At 34.4% G+C, this 19293-nt stretch overlaps 1 protein-coding gene across 7 annotated transcripts in view; it reads right to left on the reverse strand.

Annotated features, from left to right (window-relative positions):
* Positions 1-606: 606 nt before the first annotated feature.
* Positions 607-19293, reverse strand: part of LOC138175982 (USP6 N-terminal-like protein) — a 202750-nt gene continuing 184063 nt past the window's right edge. For all 7 annotated transcript variants that reach the window (XM_069106635.1, XM_069106633.1, XM_069106636.1 and 4 more), the window contains one exon: positions 607-3970. In XM_069106635.1, coding sequence (XP_068962736.1) covers positions 2553-3970 — 1418 coding nt within the window. In that variant the 3' untranslated portion in view covers positions 607-2552. The remainder of the gene's footprint in view (positions 3971-19293) is intronic.

Here is a 19293-nt window from a genome sequence, read left to right on the forward strand (position 1 = left end):
CACTGTAGAAATTCATATTAAATTATATTTCCTGTTGAAATTATATTTTTGGACCCATTTAACCTAAATGATTATATTAGTCAAATAAAAATAAATTTGAAAGATTATGTTTTCCTAAGATCATGATGACAAGTTAAATTTTTTCTAATAGTGACAAACAATAGCATGTTTCAGGGAGTAGGGTATGGAGAAGGGAGTCAGGCCTGTGATTTCATTAATGTTGGGAACTCCCAATGAGGTAATTCCCTCTACTAATGCAAATCAACACCTTTTCTACAACTTACAGTGTTAAGAGTTGTCTGGGACACTGAAAGGTTAAGTAACTTTTTCAGGGTCACAAGTCATCATGTGACTCTGAGGCTGGATGTTTATCTGATTGTGTATACTGCACACTGTTACCAATGGAGAAAAAATTTATAATGGGCCAATAGTTCTAATTATGTGATTTTGGGGGGCTGAAGTATAAATTCAAAACCATAATGTATACATACTAAAAAATAACAGATATATTAGTAAATCACTTTCAACAGGAAAAGAGTAACTCTTAGAAGAGACAGAGATATGACACTTGATCCTAGGAAGAAAAAGCTCATAGACACCAAATAAGATATCCTTATTACTTTTAGCATGTTAAAAACAATGACACAAAAATGTATACAGTTAAAAACTGTTATAGGTGACATAAGAAAATAGTGTGTATATATTTCATATATATATATAAATCTACAGTATTTACCATTGTTGATATATATGAGTGTGTGTATATATATGTATGTATATGCACATACATATATACACACACACACATATTTGGGGGAGGCAGCATAGGTGCTACTAGCATAAAGTAAATTATACAGTGTAGTTTATTATAAATCACAGAATCAAGGTTTAAATTTTAAGGTTAACATCCTCGGCTACATTATATACATATATCCCAAGCTGCTATCAGCAATCTAAATCAATAGCCCAGTGATACTAATAATCAGAATTTCTTCGTGATTCAGTGTAGTGTTTAGCTATTAATATGCTGTGTTCTATCATTTAAAATATTATCAAGTTCATTAAAATTACATCAGATACATTATATACATAAACAAGATCTATCACATTCACTAGCTCACTAAATAAATGTTACTTCCATTTTCAAAGGCATTCAATTTCTGTACCTTAAAACTTTAAAGAATTGACCTGCAGCAAGAAGAGGCTACGATGCCTATTTCTTTGATTCAATAAAATTTTCTATTATTCAAATATTATGAAAAATAATTCTAACACCAAACTCTTCAATTACATACAAAAAACAATGTGTGTATTTTCTTGAATTGCTCAAGATTTGACCTTGTATGTATACTGTAATATAGCTTGTCTAAAGAAATGTCCTCTAAAGACCAATGTAAAAGTACATAATTTGACTTGAAGTTTTTTCCAAAGTGGAAAAAAGCAAAGGAATACTTTCAAAAAGAATGAAAATCACACTATTTTTTAAAAAAAGACAAGTCACTTTAGATTCCTACTGACAACTGGGATAATTTTAACATTCATTTTTAATAATAATAATAATTTAACAGCCTGATAATGTAGCACATCCACTGGCCCCACTGCTGTAACTTCTTACATGGGATGGCTATGCTTCAGCATATCTTTTGTATACGGCAAGGACCATTTTGCTCTTTGCCTTAGAAGGGCCAAAACTAAAACAAAACAATGGTTATTTTTATTTTGCTATAAGTGACCTCATCATACGCTGCCTATGTGACACATATATCCCTGTAATCTAGCTTGCTTTTAAGCACCATTAAGGAAGTCAGCTCAGAAGGCTGCACTTCTTTTCCTTCCAATGTCTTTGCTTGTGTGTTTTTCGGGTTGAATGACAGATGACATAGACCAAAAGAGGAAAAAATGAGCATTCTTGGAGAAGTAGCAGGGCCATCATTTTAGTCAGTTTAGGACCCAGGTGAAGAAGGCAAATGGGTTAAAGCAAGCAAAATTCAAGGAAAGCTTTGCTTAAAAGACAAGTTAGAGAAAGTGAGCATACCATTAAATATCAGTTATTCTTGATAAATAATTGCTTTTCACTTTCCTGAACATTCTTGCTCAAACATGTATGCATATGTCCCCAGATTTCTATTCAGAGATGATACATATACTACATATAGCCAGAAAAATACTCATTCTACATATGGTTTTTCAGTGCTATTTAAAAAAAATAAAGCTGGCACATGGAATTCTCTGTTCTGAAACATAAAGAATATGCAAATTAAAACTGAAAAGTACTAATGAATTAATATTGTGCGTACATCTCTCCATACTATTGCTATGTTTATATATGCTATTATTTTAAACAGGTTCAATAATGACACAACTTAAAATGCTCAATTTCGGGAGTATCTACCTGGAATGGAAAATGTTCTGATATATTCTTATTATCAACATACACAGAACTGCACAAGTTGTCCATAATTGTATAAAATACTGCTTTGGCAATTACAAACATAGCAATGTAGATCTTAAATGGTTTCTAGTCTCCTCTGTTAAGTAAACATAGTCGATTTTCATAGCAACACTGATTCATGTACAGAAAGTCCATCACGGTTTCTGTAGTGTGATGGAGGTGGTGCACCTGAATATTGATAACGGGGTGAACCAACATCTTCCAAAGATGGTGAAGTTCTATACCGTATTGGACTATCTACTGAAACAGCTGGAAGGTTATAATCCTGAATGGCTACATGCTGAAAAACTGTATGCTTTGGTAAGTTGCTGAAGTGACTTCTGTTAGCATCTCGGTTCCATGATTGTCCATATGCCTCAGGCCTATATGTGTAAGGAACTTCTGGCCATTTTCTGTTATCTGGCAAATAATCCACTGGAGGAATTATGAAGTCACCACCCATGGGGGACCTTGAATTGCCTGAATATGATCCTGTAGCACTGACATCAACAGGCAGGACTTCAATTCGATTAGATGGCAGCACAAGAGGGGCAGGGCGGCTATAAGATTTCTCTGCAGAAAAGTCTATGGAATGATTGGAGCCATAAGGTCTTCGAGAAGGGCTGATTTGAGTCCCATGGTTATAATGCAGAGGTACAAAATTAGTGTTAGCAGTACGGGCATGTTTTGGAGAACTTCCATGGTAAACAGGGGGGTTGCTATAGGATGGTGGTGGCATTTTCATATGACCTACACCATCAACTGAGGATGAATATCTTGGGGAATTTGGTGGCTGCACATTAAAGGTAAAATTATTTGATACTTTTGATGGACTAGAACCTCTCTCAGAATATTTTCTGGGGCTATTTGGGTAAATTAGTTTATTTGGACTTTGAGAGTGAGCTCTTTCTAATACTTCCTCAACGGAAGTCCCATTTTCATTTTCAGTTCCTGGTACATTGTCATACTGGGAGGCATTGGATCCCCGCTTACCTTCATCACCATCTAAAATTTTAACCTTCTGCCTTACATTTGATGACCATGTCTCAACTGGATTTGGGGGTGTGCCTACAAGTGTGTGATTTACTGTTCTACCTTTGCCTTCAATTGCATATTTTCCTGCTTTTTCAATGGCTGACATATCTGAAGGTTTATTCCACTTTGGTACAAAATCCCTCCGGATATTTGAAGTAGCATTAGAATTTTGGTTAGCTGCAGCATTGTTATATTGCTTAGAATTGTCTTGTGTACTTGGTGGTTGTTTTCTTCGAGTCTCTACCTCACTCCTAATCTTCCCACTATCTTTTTCTATTGAGTCAAGTCTCTTTACAGAAGGAATCTTTTCCCCTGCATTGATTGTACTTTGATGACGGGGCAACATTTCTTGTCTTTTGGGCGTTTCTGTGCTATCTGTTTTTTTGGATGTCTGGGAATTTGATACACCAACATTCTTCTGTCCGTTGCTCAGGTGATTCACAACAGACTGAGGTTCAGGTGGAAGCTGCCCCAGAGGTTTCTTTGGATATTCATCTTCTTTGCCTAAGAGGAAAAAGAGAAATAAAGTTAGGCAGTTTATAATTGATACCGTACGAATTATATAACTTTAATAAAATACCATACAACATATAAAAATCTTTGTCTTCTGCTAATTAAAAATACTAAATGTTTTCTCAGCAATACAAGCTCTATCTGCTTATTTCTTTTCCTAAAAAGAAAAAAAATCCCAAGTCATCTATCCAATCTATCTTCATAACATCTCTTTCACTTTAACCAATTTCTGAATTTAGAAAGTTGGGAAATCTTGGAGAAAACTGTTCCCCTTCTCAGCTACAAGCCAAGATGGCCAAATTTAGAAGCCAAATGATGACTTAGAAAGGCTTCAAAGTTATTTCAATTTGAATAGTTAGTTGGAATAACTCCGATGACAACTGGAGAGAGAAATGTTAGATATCATTTCTATATTTGATAGTGGATACCTGCTAGCTCTTAAAAGCAAGGTATCCTTTGGTAGGGAGCCTTTGGTTACACTGAGAAATGAATTTTGGTTAAATGTTAACTACCATATATTCTAGGGAAGATTTGTAGGTATGAACTAATAGTCACAAAACTTAAATTGTCTTACAAATTCTACAACTTTCTGCCCACATCTGATGCCTTAAATATCCTCCAGGTAAGCATATTCAAAAATTACATGCAGAGCAAGAGCTGCAAAATCAATATGCCAATACATAATAAATTTAATGTTTAAGCAACTGTAAGTTTACATTCTATGAAACATAGTTCTGAAAAACCACTATTAATATCTTACTATTAAGTTTGACCTTGTTTCTACACATATAAGCTGAGTTCAAGTTTAAGATAATCAGCATATCATATACAGAAAGAAAAAAGTACAGAACAGAAATCATTGATCTCAATACCTTAAAATCAAGAGACATAAAACTAAAATACAAAATAATATATGATAAATACCATAGAAATGCTACAAAATGTTTTAGAAATTCAAAAGAGGGACAAATAACTTCTAGTAGGAAGAGTATGAAAGGGTAACGGAATATTTAAATTCAGTCTTCTTAGACAAGTAATGAAATGAGTCAGTACAATAAAAAGTATTAACCTAATGCTCAATAATTCATCTTGATGGTAGTAATGAAAAATCTTAAAACAATTTTTTAAAATGTTAAAAGAAAACCTCTAATTGATCATTTGGGGAGGGGTGTAATAATATTCTTGAATAAAATAGGGGCTACTTAAAATGACTAATTTCATTATTTACTATTTTGTTCCAATGATAAATTGATTAAAAACTTAAAGCAGAAAAAAATGCTTCACTTCAAAAAAAAACTCCCTTGTTTCTGTGTGTGTTTCAGAAGAGCTTTCTCATCATCTTTTCATCAGCACATAGTGAAATACTCCATGAAATAAGATAAAAAGACATATTCCTTGCTGTCTGTGATCCATTTAAAATGTTTGTACTCTAAATACAAAAGCAAATATGACAACTATATGTGGTGGCTTAATTTAATTGCACATATTACTATTAATTTATGATTTCAGATAATTTTGAAGGAAGTACAAAATGGTATTACAAATCAAACCAGTAAATGTGGTTTTAAAAAATTATCTGCTATAATACTTATACCCGATAAATGTCATCTTGAGAAAAATAATAGAAGTCATCTGCAAGTAATACCTTAGCTTGAAATGTGTCTCTCATCTATTAAAAAAATCAATAATTACATACTCATGTAAATGCCAATAAAAAATTTACCAAAAAAAAAAACTTTGAAAAAGAAATGTACAAAGAACAGTTCAGGGGTGGGGGAATACATTTACATGTCTCATATAGTTGAGTTTCATAAAACTAAAAGTAAAATCTAAACGGTTCTGTGGAATTAAAGTTGTGAAAGTTTTTTTGTAAATTCTTTTTTGCACATATTTCTGAACCTCAGAAAAACATCAATAGTAGCAATGTGGTTTAAGACCAGTAGGCTGTTTATTATATAAGTAATAAAAAGGTATGGAAAGCACATTGGTTCAACAGCTGTGTGAAAAAATAGTCTCTGTTTAGCTTCTGTAGATACTCAATATACAAGAATGCATCCAATAGATCAGAATGTAGCTCAGGGCAAAAGAAAGTTTAAAAAAAGTTCTCATTTAGCTTTCGAGAAAGAGTTTTAACTAAGGGACAGAAGGACAAAAATAAAGGAAAAGAGAGTAGAGTCAGGAGAGGAAAAACTATTAACTCAATAAGGTTTTCTCTCATCTGAGAAATACTCATCAGCTCTATAAGCATTTACCAACTATTCCTTCCTAGAGGGCAAACATTCTCAGTGCTCTCCAACATTATTTTAAGGTTTCCTAAGGAATCAAAGAATGGAAAAGGTAGCCTTTTGAAATTTCTTCCAGAACCCTATGCTCACTTGTTCTACTGTTAGGGACATTCTAATTTACGTGGCTGGCTGAATCTGTACTATTCTCAAACTGCTAGCTAGTCTTTGGAGTTTATGGGATAATGAAGTTACCATTAATAAGCAAAAGCCAACACATAACAATGGTTAAATATTATTTAGGTGATACAGCATGATAAGAATGGAAATAGATTAGCTGTTGATCTTTTCATTCTTGAGTTTTCCGAGTAGTGCTCCAATACTGCACATTGACTCCATGGCTGCCTGTATTGGCTCTTGAGACCCTGGAAAAATTTTTTTTTTAAAACTCTCTTATTTGGTGGGTCCTACCAAGTTTTATAGACTGAGTAGGGGCTTGCTAACATACAGTTGTTGTCCAAGAACCCTCTATGCACAAATTGAGTCATCACTAAAAGGATGGACACCAAATGATGATTTTTTCTTTTTTAGCTGAAGTCACTCATGAAAAAGTAGTTACTATGCTAGCAGGGACAGATCATTATCTGTGCTAGTGAAAACTGTATCCACACAAATAAAATTATGAAGGACCTTTGAAGTAGTTAAGTATAAAGTTATTATTTTTCAATCTTACACCCTTTTCTGACTTTTCTCTAATCAAACAATATACTGATACACCATGGCAATAGAGGAACTTAGGTGGGGGCAATAAATTCATTCAGAGCCAATGGAAAATACAGAAATCAAAAGACTAAAGTTACAGAAATGCAGATTTTGGTTCAATACTTAAAAAAAAACCCCAAAACCCCACATTTCCTAATAAAACTATCTAAAAGTAGAATAAGTTGCCTCTGTAGGTACTGGTATCCCCCTCCCTCCCAGAAGTCTTCAAACAAAGGCTGGATGATCACTGGACAAGTATGTTGTAAAAGGAATTGCTATTAAGGTATAGGTTGTTTTACATGTCTTCCTAAGTGCCTTGTGACTGTAGAGTAACCTCTAAATGTGTACTCACTGGTTGAGGTCTCTCAATATATCAAAGAAAAACTTCGAATGCTTCCAACCCTGTGCTGTACCTGCTTGAATTTCTCTTTTCACTACTGTCAATCTGCCATCTTTAAAACTATTTAAAAAAAAATAAAAGCAAAAATGAAATGTTTAAAAGGTTAGTTCTCTTTAAGCGGCAGGTAAACACCCACAATTAGCTCTCTTAAAACAGATTTCATTGACTGAATCTTAACCTTAGGACCTTTTACTTTATTTACTGGGATGATCTGTTTTTATGAACCTATTGCATTTTCAGTGTCAGCATTGAAATGAAGCCAACTACAGTAATTAGAATTTATTTCCTAATTTATATTCTTTAGAGGGAAAAATCTTACAAATACTGGCAGCAGGAACCTTAGGGTGCAAATGTTTTCAACAGGTGAAGATAAAATGGATTTTATTTCAGAAAGAAAAAAGTTTAAAAGTTTTCCAATATGGCCTCAAGTGAGTTTTATGCAAAATAAATACTTCATAAAACAACCACGCCTTGAATATATCATATGTCAGTTGAGTGCTGATAGATTTGTATAGATAAGAACTATATGATTGCTGTTCCTGCTTTAATTTTATTTACGGTATTCAAATCAATAATTTCATTGTAATAATAATGTTACAAAATGAAAATGAAATAATTAGCAAAGCTGAAAGGTAGGTATATTGTATATATAAATACATATTTCACACCCACACCCACACCCCACCCCAAGTGGAACAACATTATTGTATGTGCACTGGATCAGAATGTCAAATTCCTAAGGCCAGAATGTGGAATTTTCAGTTTGCTGTCAGCAGTCCCATTTTGGGACTGACTCCCAGGTAAACTATGTTACATGCTCATTCATAAGCACCCGTTCATAAGGGCCCAAGCTGCTGTTTCTTCGTGTCCATGTCACAGAATGGGCCAGAGGACATGCTTCCAGTCATTCTAAATAAGTGGAAACAAACTGAGATGACAATAGGCGGGGGCGATGAGGGGGGAGTTGGGAGAGGAGATAGAGTCAGTGCTACTACGTAACCATAAAAGCACCTAAGTAAAATCAGAGCAGCCACCTATTTCCAGAAAATTTCAACTCATTCCTGACTATAATATTGAGGTATTTGAAAAGATTTTACCATCTTAAAATTTAAAGAATTTGACACCTGGAAATCACCTTAATAGTTGTGGAAATAATAGGATAAATAACTCCCAATTTAATATACTTACAATTTCAAAACCATTTCCTCCCTCACAAAAGGAATGAAATATAATTATTAAAGCAAGGAAAAGCACATAGTTTTCTTCAACGCTCAACATTTCCAATAGCTTTACAAAAAGTTGAAGTGAAAAAGAATGCTTGAAAAAAACTCTTTGATCTAGAAAAACATGACCTATCATGGAAGCATCTGGTACATCCTATCATAGTTCTTTGTACATAGTAGGTACTCAATAAATATTTAGATGAATGAATGTCCTGTTTTAGAATATTAGTTCCTTGAGAAAAATTTTATGTATTTTACTGCACTTGCTTTAATACCATGCATGGATTTAAAGGAATTATTAGATACAGCAGGTGCCTCAGTTTTCTGGAACTATCAAGACAACAAATTGTTACCCCATAAATGAATTTTCCAGATACCTGAAGTTTACTCTCTTTAAGTATTAAAGGTTTTACCCTTTTGGATGAAGATCTTTCTAAAATTAATCAATCACAGATGTAATCAGGGTCTTAAGGCATGTAGGAATGATTTATTTTTTAAGTTTCCAAGGGCTTAATTATTATCTCTATGCATATTACTCCAGGCCTATAGATTTAGCCTTCTGTCTCTCCCCTGAGATTCAATCCCATGTCACCAACTTCCCACTGAATATTTCAAAGTGAATGTCACAGAGACATCTCTAATTCAATATATGCAAAACTGAACCTATTCTCTTTTCCCCCAAACGCTCCACTCTTCCCAACTTTTCTATTTCTGTTGAAAATATCATCATCCTTCCAGCCTCCCAAGTTCATAACATTGGCATTTTCCTTGCTTTCTCACCCCACATATCCAAACAGTTTCCAAACCTTGAAATATTTGACTCCATATCTTTCCCATATGGCCATCCAATCATTCAGCTATTACTTTAGTCCAGTCACACATAGTCTCCTGCTTCAATTACCACAACAGTTCTTGATTGGTCTCCTAACCTCAAGTCTTTCACCACCCCCAGTCCTTCCTATGCTGCTTTAAAAGCAATTTTCATTAAGTGCAAGTCAATCATGTGAATCACATAAACTTATCTGATTCTGGCTCAAACCTATCCTTCAAGCATTATTTCATCTTACCCCCCACTCCAGCCCTCTTTGATCCAGGCAAAGAGGACTTCTTGTTCCTCCCACATACTGTTCCATTTCTGGTCTATGACTTTGCACTGGCCATTCCTCATATCTGGAATTCTCACTTCTGCCTTACAGAATTCTTCTCTTCCTTCAAGACACAGCTCAAGAACCATCTTTTATATAAAGTCTTTCTTGATCATCCTTTACCTTCAAAATGGTCTGCCTTGTATTCAAGTACTGTGCATTTATTTTTATTTACTCCCTTTATTTTTATACCATATATACTTTTTTAATGTTCATACTGTCTTCCCCATTAAAGAGTATAAGTTTCTTAGGAGCAGGAGTCTTTTTATTCATTATATTTGTATCCTTAGAACCTAGGACAATGCTTGGTTCACAGTGGCACTTACCTACCTACACACACACACACATACACACACACACACGGAGAGAGAGGTAGAAGGAGGGAAAGAAAGGAAGGGAGGGGGAGGCAGAGGAAGGGATGGGGGAGAGGGGGAGAGACAGAGAGAGAGAAAGAAACGCTGGCCTTTAATGTGGGGTTGGGAGTGTGGGAAACAACTTGGAACTCAAAATATAACAAAATAAATGTATATACATTAAAAAATCACTACTGTAGCTTATGATGTTAAAGCTTCCTACTAAAATGAAAATGTGATCTAGGCAGGGGAAATTGACATCCCATCTTCTGTTTTTTTGTTTTCCTACAAGGCTCAATTCATTTGCTACTTCCTATGCTAATCCTTTCCTTTGACCCTCCCCCTGAGTTATTAGGTTTCTCTTCCTCAAGAAATTACTTTTATGTACTCCCCAGTCTACATATTGTGTCACTCTAGTACAGCTCTAGTACTTAATCTAGGGCCTAAGGATCTATACAAATAGATTTCAAGGGATCTGTGGACTTGGATGGGAAAGAAAATTACATCCTTATTTCAATATAATCAGTTTCCTTTGACATTCTATATATTTCAAAAAATTACTCATTTAAGAAGATTAGTCTGAGAAAGGATACATAGGTTTCATATTCAGATTGCCAAAAGGGTCTATGACATAAAAGAGATTAAGAACTAGTAGAATATAAAGAAAGGGATGGTTTTTGTTTTTTATCTTTGTATCCCTGTACAAATTTTTATTAATGAGATCACAGACCATTATCCAAGATGAACTCAAAGCTCCCTTCCAACTCTAAAAATAATCTATGATTCACATGTCAAAAGAGAACATTATTTGAACCTTTAGCAAAATATGAAAGTATGTATTTTTTCAAGGCATGGATTCCTTTGATGAAGGAATTAAAAAAAAATAAACCATATACCATGAACAGTATTTAAGGATGTGGGTAATGCATTCAGCAGAGAAATATAAATGGCAAGGTATCCTTATGTTCTTAGATGCATTTTTCTAACATGAAGAGTAGAGAGAGGTATCATCTTGAATTGAATATTACTTGAGTCAATATTTCTCCAGGGAGATGAACTGTCCATATACCCTCTTATTATTTCAGAAATACATCAAATGTTTAACATGTCCTACTGGCTGAATGGCAAGAAGGAAAATGGATCACTAAAAAATGGTTGTTCAAGAGCTAGAAGAGGAAATGGTAGTTATAAAAAGCAGCAGCATCACTTCATCATGTATAGGTAGGTCATTTAAGACCAACTTCATTTCTTTTGTTTTGACAGAATTACTAAACTAACAGATGAGGAGAACACTGTGGACAGGGTTTACCTTATACTTTTGATAAAAATATCTCAAACTATTTAAATGTTAGTCATTAATGGTTCAATGTCAAAGTGGAAGGAGATATTCAGTGGAGTACCTGAGGGTTCTTTGCTTGAACTGGTGCTGTTTACCGTCACTGACTTGGATAAAACCATAAATGGTATACTCATCACACAAAGCTGGGAAGGATTGCTAATACACTGGATGACACAGAAACCTAAAAGGCTACTGACAGGCCAGAACATTAGGCTAAATCTAGTAAGATGAAATCCAGTAGGTATAAATGTAAAGATATATTTTAGTACAAGAGAAAATCAATTCACAAATATAAGTCACTTCAACAAGTCAGGCTTCAAAAACTAAGGTGATCTTGGGTTTTGTTGACAGGACAGTAGCTTCCAGGAATAGGAAGATGTTACTATACTCTGTATGCCACTATACTCTATCTTCATCAGACCTCATCTGCAATACTGTGCTCAGACAGGGCTATTATGGTTTAAGAAGGATAGTAACAAAATGTAGTGCTTAGAGGAAGGCAACTAAGATGTTGAAGAGGTTTGATTCAATGACATGTGAAAATTAGTTGAATGAATTGAGCGTATTTAATCTGGCGAAATAAAAAGTAAATGGGCACATTATAACTGCCTTCAAATATCTGAAGGAGTGTCACATGCAGGGATCAGAGTAGTCATGTTATGATTAGCCCTAAAAAGCCCAACCAAGAAGAAGTGGTAAAAGTTGAAAAGAGGCAAATTTTGGTTTAATGTTAGGAAAAACTTAACTAATTAGGGCTGTCCAAATGCAAGAATGTGTTGCCTTAAGAGGCAGCATTTTCTCTCTCCTTGGAAATCTTTAAGAAGAGGCTGCATGATTACTTATCAAGTATTATGTTATAATAAGGATTTCTTTCATGTACAGGTTGGAATAGATGGGGGCTGAAGTCTCTTCGAATTCTCAACTACTGTGATTCTATGAAAAAGCACACTTTAAAAATAAATCAACGACTACTCCAAATCAAAAACAGACAGCAGGATCTTGCAGCCCTGTTTATAGGCTTGCATAAGTTTCACAACTTTGTAAAAAGAAGACAAAGTCTCCACTCCACAGGAAGAAGTTTGGAATCTGAATTCACTATGTGGAATATTAGCATTGTCTAGTCCAATATATCCCTGGAAAAGAAATTCCTCCACAATTCAAACGGTACTATTTGCCTAGTCTTTCCTGGATTGACCTCAAGTGAGAAAAAAAAAAAAACATTACTTCTAAGGAGGCAAATTCTGTACAGCTCCAATGATTAGGAAGTTTCTCCATATTATCAAGCTGAAATTACCTCTTAGTAACTTTCCCCCCTTGTTCCTAGTTCTGCTCCCTGGGGCCAAGCCAGAAGTCTGAATCCTCTTTCATATTGTAACTGTTCAAATGCTTGAAGATACTGATCGTGTCTTGCCTTAAGTCTTTTCTCTCCATGCTAAATATTACTCACAACAGATCTTTAATAGCATAAGGCCCTTTACTATAATAGTGACCTGTCTCTGGATACATTAAAGTCCTTCCTAAAAAACGATACCCAGAATGGAACACAATATTTCTAGATGTAATGTAATACAAAATGTCTTTGAACTATCACCAACTTAGTTCTGAACTCTGTTAATATAGTCTCAGATAACATTACATTTTCACATGCCATTTCATATTGTTGACTCATAGTGAAATTGTATTATTTTTATATCTTTTTTTTTTTTGAGGAAACTGGCTGTCCAACCATGGACAGCAAACCCTTGTTTGCCCTAGGCTGTTTTGAAGATCAAAAGAGATAACACATGTAAAGCATTTGGCAAACCTTTAAGTGCTACATGCTCATCAACTGAGAAATGGCCAAACTGTGGTACATGAGGATAATAGGATATTACTGTACTTTAAGAAATGAGTGTGGTGAATACACAGAAGCATGAAAAGATCTGTATGAAATGATGCAGAGCAAAGTAAGCAAAGCCAAGAAAACAATATGCATAAGGATTACAATAATGTAAATGAAAAGAACAAACACAATAAAATGAAAAATAAATGTTGTAAAATTATAAAGAACAAGCAAAGCCTGAAAAGAAATATGTAAAGAAACCCCATTCCCTTCACAGAGGTAGGAGGTCTACATGTGTTGTATATTGCACATATTTTCAGTCTTTTTCAATGTATTGATCAGTTATGCTGAATTTTTCCTCTTCTTTTTCTTAGTCTGTCGTTAGAAAATACTATTTGTTATAAGATGGCTCTCCGGAAGTTAGGGGATAGTCTACTGAGGAAATGAATGGTGACACAAAAAAAACAAAATACAAAAATAACTTAAAAAAAATTAAAACTGCTATATAAATGCTAGCTATTGTTATATTTATTTGTTGAGTAGATTTTTTTTGCAATTATCTAAACTAAATTCCATCTTATTAGAGTCAGTGTCCTAGATTGTGGAGATCTTTTTGAATTCTGACTCTCTTTCATTGTATTAACCAACATACCCAACTCTGTGATATCTACCAATACTTGTCACCTATGACTCTAGTCAAGTAAAGCACAGATGACCAGAGCACTTTACTGTAAACTTCTAACTAGACATCAAAACACTAATGTTAGAATACTCGAATGAATGAATGGCCTAGCAATTCAACCTGTTCCTAATTCATCTACCTAGTTCAGCATAAAAGAAGTTTACCATATAGCTTGCTATAATTAAGATAAACTGCATCTAAAGCATTCATCTAATCTTCCAGTTTAGTAACCTTTTCACAAAAGGAAAGGAGATTAATCTGGCACAACCTAGTCTTAATTAAGTTATGCTAGATGTTTGTGGACATAGCTTCCTCTTCTGGATGTTCACTAACCCTGTCTTTAATACTCTAGGATTATATCAAGAATTAAGACAACATTTTCCTGTCTCCAAAATTGTGGTACCTTTCCCATTCTCTATGATTTTTCAAGGATTATTGACAATGGCTCAGAAATCACACCTGCCAGTTCTTTCAGTATCTAGGTGTATTTCAACTAGGAGAAAAGACTGCAAATCAACAAGAGAAGTTGTATATTCTCTTATTATGTCCCAACTTCTCTTGGGTAGAAATTCTCTACTAGCCATTTCTGTTCTAGCATTTCAAGAACAAAGATCACTTTCCTTGACAGAGAAAACAGAAACAAAAAAGTTAAAGGTCACCAGTTCAACTTTTTGCCAACAGTTATCACTGTTCTATGCTTACTTAGCAGTGCCCAATACCTTTTCAAATTCTCCTTTCCCCTAATTATCTTAAAAAAAACAAACAAACCCCAAATCAACCTTTTTTGTTATCTTTAACTTTCACTATCAACCTCAACTCATTCTGAGCTTTGGCATTCCTAATGCTACTCTGACAGGTCTCTGTCACATTTTTGTAATTATCTTCTATTAATTGCCTTTACTTCCATCTTCCATGCTGTGTTTTAAAAATCTAAGTTGGTAAAGCATAAGTTCTTTGTATGTCCATAGTGATTTCTTTAGAAAACTCCCCCATTTCTTCCTCTTCATAATTGTCTCTTTTTTGTCTTATGAACATTATTTTTGAAAGCTTCCCTTCTCTCCTGGTCTTACTTCCCCTATAGAAATTTGGTATATGAGACCCTAACTATCCTTTCTCTGAACTATTGGCAATCTCCTTTCCCCAAATCTACGGTGCATATAGGACTATTCCTAGATTTTTGTTTTTCTGCTTATCATAAATTCTAAAGATAGAAGCATTACTTCTCTCCTGTTATACTCCAAAGACCAGCATCTATTTAGTGGTAAGAAGAAGATCTTGAATACAATATGCCCTTCTTGTTTCCTTTATTTTCTGAAGGATAAAGCTATCATTAAGGAAAGTCAAGGCTTTATTAGCTACTGTTCAGAGAGCATTCCAGCTACTACAGCATGCATTAATGATAGGCTTATGATAGATTTCCCAAACTCCTCATCTATTTCCTCTTTCTGCTTAAATGGGCTAAAAGTATGTCTCAAATACTCTCCCACCATGCTTCCCTATTCTGGTTCCTGTTTTTCTTATATGATTAGATCCTCTTAACAAAGAATTTTCCTTGCTCCCTCTTGTCTTTTATCTATCCTGTTCCCTTTGAATAAGGTTATTACAAATCTGTTTTCCAATTACAAATCTCATCTCAACAAGTTTTAATGATATCAATGAGGACAAATTTATCTACAAGAATCAGGACCTATAATTCATCATAACTGTTACCAATGATCTCGTTATTGGTAAATCCAATGGCATTTTCTCAGCTCTCAATCTTCTTAACTTCTCTGCTGTATTTAACACTGCTGATCACCTCTCTCTCTCTCCTTCTGTGCTTGGCACCATGCCATTCTCAGTCATCTTTGCAGAATCATCATCCATGATTCACTCCCAAAAGTGAAAATAATGCTTCTTCTAAAGGCACTTAATATTTGAATGTGGAAGACAACAGGTACACATACACAGGTGTGCATGCGTACACATATACACCATATAAAGTTAACAAATACAAAGTATACAAAGAATGCAGTTTAGAAGGGAGGCATTAGCTTTGGGTTTGGAAAGACTTTATGCAGAAGTTGTTGCTTGAGCTTTGTTTTCAAATAAAGAGAAGGAAAAAGATAAGGAAGAAGTACATCCTGGGTCTGGAAGATGGCTCAGGAAAAGGCAAGGAAAATTACTTTGGTGGCAGTGTAAAGAATGGCCTGACAGATTCAAGAGTCTTGAGGTAAAGAGACCAAGTAAGAGGCTACTGCAATAATGTAGGCAAGAGTTGATGAGAGCCTGAACTAAGGTAGTGGTCACATAAGTGGAGAGAAGAGTAAATAAAAAAGTAAATATAAAAAGATATGGCAACTGGGGTGAGAGAATGTGAGTTTAGGATAATGCTGTGATTGTGAACATGGGAATGAAAGAAAGAAAGAATGGCAGAAATAAGAAAGTTTGGCAGAGTGGATGGCTCAATTGGAAAATTAATAAATTCAGTTGTGGACATGCTGAGTAAAAGATTCCTCTAGGACATCCAATTTGAAGTGTCTATACTTAACCACCAGAGTTGTCCAAATATAAAATACACTGTTTTGGGAAAGAAGAGTTTGCTATCTTCAAGCTGAAGCTGAATGGACATTTGTCAGGGATGTCATAGATGGCATTCAGAATTCAGCTAGGGATAGAACAAGACAACATGTGACACTCTCCCAAATCTATACTTCTAAGATTAAAGTACATACAAAAAGATAACTCAAAATTCTTAAATAAAATGTCTTCAAACTTTTAATTTTGTTTAATAAATTATTTACTTCCATTGCAGATGGAAGTATTGAGAACACCTTGAAATTATCAAATTCCAGAGGAGATGGCTTCTTTTTGTCCCAATAAGATTTTTGATGAGGTGGACAGATAAGAATGAGTTGGTGTAAATTAAGCATTCAATGGACAGGTGTATAAAACAGCCTCTCATATCCACTTTTTCCAAACAATTCATACTAGTGTGGAAGCTTGAGCTAAGAGTGGTATATTATGAAGTAAGATTGGAGGTAAACAAAGGGCCAGGATTGCGTTATTAGTTTCAGGCCTAAGACATTATCATGCACAACAATATTTCTATTTAACAAGGAGGGTAAATTCCAATGACATATTTCTTTTGCTTTAAAAAAAAAAAAGCCCAAAAGGACAAACGTTTAAAAGTAGAAATAATAGAGGCATAGAGAAATATTTTAGTATGTCTGAAAAAGAGGCTACAGTATAAAGTATCATTAAACACTAAAATACATATTTGGCCAATATATTGCCTTTAAAATTGAGATCAGCATCTTTCACTGCCTTAATACATGGTTTAGCAAGTATTTATTGACTGGATAGCACTGACAGATCTCAGCAGAGGCTCTTGGTCTGTCCAGGTTCCTCCTATTCCCTGACAAACATTCATAATTTGTAAATATTATGGGTAATTGGGATCTATGTATAATTCTACAAACACCAATGCTCATCAAAGTCCTATGAAGCTGAAAAGAAGGAAATGGCAGTGCACCTTTAGGAAAGAGATGAGCTATATTCATCTTAAGAGATAGGATGGGGAGGGATATGAAGAGAAGGAAGCAGGGTGAGTGCAGGAAGAAGAAAAATTAGACAATATAGAAATAGGAATGAAGTTAGAGAAGGAGATGGTTAACCACTCCTGTCCCCATTCCTCCCAGTAAGATGGGGTTGTAACTCATCAGACCTTGTGGTCCGAGCAATGATGCTTCCATTTCTCTAAGGAAGTTAATAGGGGGTGAATTCTGTTGGCTTCTAAACTACTGGAAAGCATCAATCACTAAAGAAGAAACTTCCTTTTGCCAACCTGGATCCCTCTGTGAATAAGCTAACCACCATCCACAAATTATGAAGACTCATACTGTGTATTTAAAAAATGCTGCTGGTCATTATTCAAGGAAGTTTGTTTTCTGCAGAAGCCCAATATAAATCCTTTTCAAACGTAGCTACTAATGTTCGGAATGTTAGTATATGTGTATATACATTATACATCTATGTCCTTCAGTAGTTTGAAACAAAATCTTTTTTTAAAGGATGGGAAGATAAATTAACCAGGTAAATAACTTTTTTATTTCAATTCAATTTAAGGAGCCATATAGGAACAAAAATTGGGCAAGTCCAAAGCAAAGAAAGTATTTCCTCCAAGCACATGAAATGAAACAAGAAAAGCAATTCACAAATGCAACTGTACATATTAATTAATAAGCATTACTCAAATTCACAAAGAAATACAACTAATGAAGAACATTCAGGAATTCTGTGAACCAATCAAAGAAAAGACAATAAAGACACATTTGTGAAGTAAAAGAACAACTACTGGGAAAGTGTTAGAGATGGGGGAAAAGGTGGTAGAGTTCATTTTCACTTGAACAGAAAAAAAAGATACCAATATAGAAAGAAAAGGAAATAAGTTAAAAGAGCAAGTCATCAATGGTATTTTTAGTATGCAAATAAATATTCTCTAATTTTTCAAAAGAGCAAATCAAAGCATCAAACACCCTGGCCCAACCCCTCTGAGATCTATTCAATGTACTTAAGTTTATACTACAGAACAGTACACCTTCACATCTGGCACTTATGTTTGCACCATGATCCCTTGCTCTCTCACTCTCTAAACATGCTTGTGGCAGAACAATCATTTAAGTACATTTGAAGGATTCAAGCATAAATGCTTTCAAAGTCAGACAGCTATTAAAAGGCAAAATATTAATTTTTTTGTTTTTTGTCAAGAGTTCAGTAAGATTAATTTATTCAGCTATTGTTTCAGTCATTACTACAACTTCAAATCTAAAAATTGTATCCTTTTATTATCATCAGTGAGCAAGGGTTAAAACAAAGAATTCCCTACTCTTAAAAGAACCATTTTATTCAGAATGTTGGGAAGAGGCAGCACTGAGGTCTTTAGTAAATATCTGACAATGCTAGTTTTCTTCCTCATCATGCAAAACTGGTAAGCATTTTTATCAAAGTTGGGCATCTGAGCCATATGTTAAGAATAATCTGATTAAAAAGAAAAACAAAAACAAACTTGGCAAATTCCAAAGAAAATAAAATGTTCAATGTTTAGTCTATGAAAACATAAATAAAACAGCTGATATTAAATAATATACAGATAATTCTCAGAAATAAGGAAGAAGAAAAGGGAAAAAGGAAGAAAGTGAAGAGAGAGAAAGAGGAAGGAAGGCAGGAAGGAAGGCATGAAGAAAGAAAGAGAGAAAGAAAGAAAGAAAGAAAGAAAGAAAGAAAGAAAGAAAGAAAGAAAGAAAGAAAGAAAGAAAGAAAGAAAGGAAGAAAGAAAGGAAGAAAGAAAGAAGGAAGGAAGGAAGGAGAGAGGGGGGGGAGAGAGA

This window comes from Petaurus breviceps, unplaced genomic scaffold, assembly GCF_028583685.1.
Source record: "Petaurus breviceps papuanus isolate PSGF00001 unplaced genomic scaffold, PetGlider_PUasm1.0 80, whole genome shotgun sequence".
NCBI classification, from domain to species: domain Eukaryota; kingdom Metazoa; phylum Chordata; class Mammalia; order Diprotodontia; family Petauridae; genus Petaurus; species Petaurus breviceps.